We start from the raw sequence: 4921 nt of genomic DNA on the forward strand, positions 1-4921 counted from the left end.
TTCATCAAAATCGGTTAAACTGTAGGGACGTGAAAAGCTAGCAGACAGGCAGACAGACAAACAGACAGACAGACACACCATCGCATTTATAATATTAGTATGGAAGTATGGATAATAAAAATCGAATCTTAATAAGAAATTCAAGAAACATTGAAATCTTGAGAAAAGGGAAAATGCAAGATAATAATAAGGTAAACAATTTCCTCCCACTCAGTAAAGGGTAATCGCGGTATCGCACGCAACCTACTTATTTATACTGAGGGGTGATGAATCACTCTATTTTTTCCACTTTCGACTTCGCCGCTACGAATTTTTATTCAGATTTACAATATCTGTGCTTTTAATCTTTGATGTAATAAATACGAGCGACAATAAAAAGAAAAAAGACTAAGATTGGTAGGGTAGGGAAGGGTATAGGGTAGGGTAGGGTAGGGTACCTACTGAAATATTTTTTTTGTAGATGTTTGAAACTGACTTTGAGCATAATTATTAGTTTTTATAATGATCAGGTTGAACCCATGTAAATTAAGTAAAGATCTGATAAATAGTAACAGCAAATATACAAATCAACAAATTAAACAACCTTGTTAATCCATGTGAACAAAATCGCGGGAAAATATATTTGTTTTGTTTCTTATTATAGTTTACTCCATAATAAGAAACAAAATAATATGATAAAAAATTCAAGAAACATCGAAATCTTGAGAAAAGGGAAAATGCAAGAGAATAATAAGGTAAACAATTCCTCCCACTCAGTAAAGGGTAATCGCGGTATCGCACGCAACCTACTTATTTATACTGGGGGGTGATGAATCACTCTATTTGTTCCACATTCGACCTCGTCGCCGCTACGAATTTGTATTCAATTAAATTGGATTATAAGCCATGATAGCCTAGTAGTTAGGACGTCCGCCGTCGATACGGGAAGTTGAGGGTTCGATCCAGGGTTTAAAAAATTTAAGGTTGGATACAGGAAAGGATTATTGTTTTAAATTAGCAATCAGATTTTTTTGGTTCAGTAAGTGTATTAGAATAGAATAGAATAGAACAGAATTTATTTTATTCAAGTAGACTTATTACAAGTTCTTTTGCATCGTTAACTAGTTTAATTTACCACTGGTTCGGAATGCCGTTCCTACCGAGAAGAACCAGCAAGAAACTCGACGGTTGCTCTTTTCAAGTCATCAATTTACAATATTATTATACCATACTCTACAAGCAATTGCAGCCCCGTGCATTGCTGGAGCGAGTCAAATCCAAGCTTTCTTATCATTTACATACATAGTCTTCCACTGTATAATATGCTTTTTTTAGGAGCATACTTTTGATAGATTTTTTAAACTTGTGTAAAGGCAAGTCTAAAATTGTTTGTGGGATTTTATTATAAAATATTTCTTACACCCATTCCCACAAATGACTTTCCACTTTCGCGAGGCTTATTTTGCTTATCATGATATCAATGAAACATAAATTGTAACTGTCTTCACTTACGGAATGGAATATTTCTTATAATTTTAATGCATCGTCATTACATCGAGTCTTGATAAGCACTTGCTGATAAGGATTGTAAACAATAATATATACTATCTATACTAATATCTGTCCCGGCTTTACTCACGTGTTTAGTCGACGTTAGCCTGACTAGTTTCGAACCCATCCGGGGTTCTTTTTCAAGGGAGTCAGTTCGCGCACGCGTCGCGATTGTGACCCTTGAAAAAGGACCCCGGATGGGTTCGAAACTAGTCGGGCTAACGTCGATTAAACACGTGAGTAAAGCCGGGACAGATATTATATATAATGGAAATCACTCACAATAGTTTAAACGCTATAATATCTATACTAATATTGTAATGCGAAAGTTTGCCTGTCTGTCTGTCTGCTGGCTTTTCACGACCCAACGGTTTAGTCGATTTTGATGAAATTTGGTACAGAGTTACCTTACATCCCGGGAAAGGACAAGGAGGCCACTTTTTATCCCCGAAAATTAACGTTCCAATGGGATTTTTAAAAACCTAAATCCACGCGGACGAAGTCGCGGGCATCAACTAGTTCTCATTATAAAAGTCAAAGAGACAGTTTGGGATTTATTTAAACGGTATACTTAAACTGCAACGATCTAATGCTGCTTTCGTTTCGGTCCGTTATAATCAATACTCAACGTTTTTTTTTTGTAAAAGCACATATGTCACTGCGTGTTGCTAAAAAATTTGTAATTAGTGATGATCATTTAAATGAAGATCATTTCGTTATGCTAATTTTCATTTTCAGGAATCCGTATACGAAGGGTGCATCTAAGTGGTGCTAAGCCTCCGCTGTCCGTCCGTCTGTCTGTCTACCAGCGGACTGTATCTGGTGGAACGTAATAGACAGAGAGTTGAAATTTTCCCTGTGTATTTTTATAGTCGCTGTAACAACAAACGATAAAAAAAATCAAAATAGCCGCCATGAAACAAAAACCGGCCAAGTGGGAGTCGGACTCGCGCACGAAGGGTTCCGTACCATTATCTATAAAAACGAGCAAAAAAATCACTTAAATATTCATTTTATTCTATTTTTCACTATTTGTTGTTATAGCTGCAACAGAAATACAATCATCTCTGAAAATTGCAACTGTTTAACTATCACGGTTCATGAGATACAGCCTGGTGACAGACGGACAGACAAACGGACAGACAAACGGACGGACAGCGGAGTCTAAGTAATAGTCTAAGTAATAATCTCCTTTTACACTTTGGGTACGGAACCCTAAAAAGTGGTGTTTCTTGTACAATAGTAATGTGCGTGTCTGTTACATATCCTAACGATAACCTAGTTCAAATCACTTACGCAGCAAACCATCTTTGAAGGCTAACTCACTAGGTCATGAGTCCAGCGCTCCGTCAGCAAGAAACTACCTCATTGCCATACGTGACTCCGCAACTAATAGGCTACTTGACAATTTTTTTAAGTTGGTCTTAAATGGTTAATATTTGTCCTATTATATCAAAAAAATTAACACTATATTTTTTTGCGCCCTAAAAACCGTAAAACTTTAATTTAAAAAAATATTTTTCTTAGACAGGTGAAAACACTGTCGGCCATGTTTACGGTTTTTAGGGCGCAAAAAAATATAGTGTTAATTTTTTTGATATAATAGGACAAATATTAACCATTTAAGACCAACTTAAAAAAATTGTCAAGTAGCCTATTGGGATTTAGCTATATTTTAACATTAAGGTATTTAAACCAAGTGAGAGATGTGAAGAGGGGCAGTCTGTCGTCACACCTCGACGCAGTCTCTTAGTTAGGTTAGATTAGATTTAGGTCGTCACCATGTAAAACTCTGCATCTAACCTCGGTGCAGAGTGCAGACGTTAGGTTAAGTTAAAATGTAACGATTTAAGAATATAACTTAGTAAAAGCCTATCTTCGTTTCCTTCAAAAATCCTTCTGGTTGCCGCTTACGTAACTTGTCTGACACGAACTTGACCTTTTTTCGATTAACAACGTAAACAAAACCGTACACATAGGCCGCGCTTATCACAATTATATAAACTCTATAATCAAACGACTTTCACACTAGTAGCTCAAAACTAGGGAAGCAAATATGGCTGATAAAGTAGCTGTTGTGACCGGGTCCAACAAAGGGATAGGTTACGGTATAGTTCGAAAACTGTGCAAGCGTGGGGTTGGACATGTTTACCTAACAGCGAGAGATGTAAAAAGAGGCCATGAAGCAGTCGAAAATTTGAACAAAGAAGGTTTCAAGCCGTATTTCCATCAACTTGAAGTTACCGACGAGAATAGCGTGAAGGCATTTACAGCACACCTAAAACAGAAACATGGAGGCCTGGATATCCTTATCAACAACGCTGGACTCATCACATCCAATTTCACAAAAACAACTTACGAAGATTCAGTACAAGTGATGAACGTTAATTATTACAGCATTTTAACTATTCAAGAGCATATGTTTCCAATTCTGAAAGACAACGCTCGAGTTGTAAACATATCAAGTGATTGTGGTCATATTTCAAATCTTCAAAACCGCTATTGGATCAATCGTCTTACAAAGAAAGATCTTAAACTTGAAGATGTGAATGCATTTGTAGAATGGTTTTTGGACTCCGTTAAGAATGGAACAGTTAACAGTGAAGATTTTACCGAAACTCCTTTGTTGGCGTATAGGATTTCCAAAATTGCTCTATGTGCCTTAACAAGAATACAGCAAAAGGAAGTGGGTCGCGGAATTTCTATAAACTCCTTACATCCAGGATTTACCCAGACAAGTATGACAAAGACTGCTGGTTCCATAACCGTAGACGAAGCAATTCAAACTCCCGTTTATTTAGCTTTAGACATAGATCAGTCAGTGAAAGGGAAGTACTTCTGGTTTGATAAAACCGAAAAAGACTGGACGGATCCCAATCTTAAGCTATATTGTATGTATTCGACAATTGAGAAGAGTTTGAAAGATGCAAATCTAATTTAATATGTGTATTAAATTAGAAATCTCTATATATAAAAATAAATCGCTAAATGTGTTGCTGATCGCAAATCCCAAGAACAGCTGAACTGATTTCGCAAATTTTTTTTATTATATTCCTTGAAGTACGCGGATGGTTCTTAAGGAGAGAAAAATTTAAAAAATTGCCTGTAAAAGAATCGACTGTTAGGCGGTACGAAGTTCGCCGTATTATAATATAATCAGGGAGACAGCATCAAGACCGGGAGCCGCAGCAGAAATGTACGAGACATTTCACTGCGACTGGTTCATTTTTTGCGCAACGGATCAGCGTAGCTGTAGCGCGGAAATGCAGTCAGTATTCTAGGAACCGCAGACATGATTTGTATAGTAATTAGATACGGATTTTTGAGATTTATTGTATTATTTTCATTTTAAGAAATGTGCATAAAAATGATAACTATGTATCCCCTTTTT

The 4921-nt window shown here is 36.5% G+C and overlaps 1 protein-coding gene across 1 annotated transcript; it reads left to right on the forward strand.

Moving 5' to 3' along the window:
• Window positions 1–3530: 3530 nt before the first annotated feature.
• On the forward strand, window positions 3531–4701 carry LOC117989954 (carbonyl reductase [NADPH] 3-like). The gene has a single exon (XM_034977349.2). It carries the CDS (start codon window positions 3587–3589, stop codon window positions 4469–4471), a length of 885 nt encoding a protein of 294 aa, XP_034833240.1. The 5' UTR covers window positions 3531–3586; the 3' UTR covers window positions 4472–4701.
• The last annotated feature ends 220 nt before the right edge of the window (window positions 4702–4921 follow it).

Source organism: Maniola hyperantus, chromosome 17, assembly GCF_902806685.2.
Source record: "Maniola hyperantus chromosome 17, iAphHyp1.2, whole genome shotgun sequence".
NCBI lineage: Eukaryota > Metazoa > Arthropoda > Insecta > Lepidoptera > Nymphalidae > Maniola > Maniola hyperantus.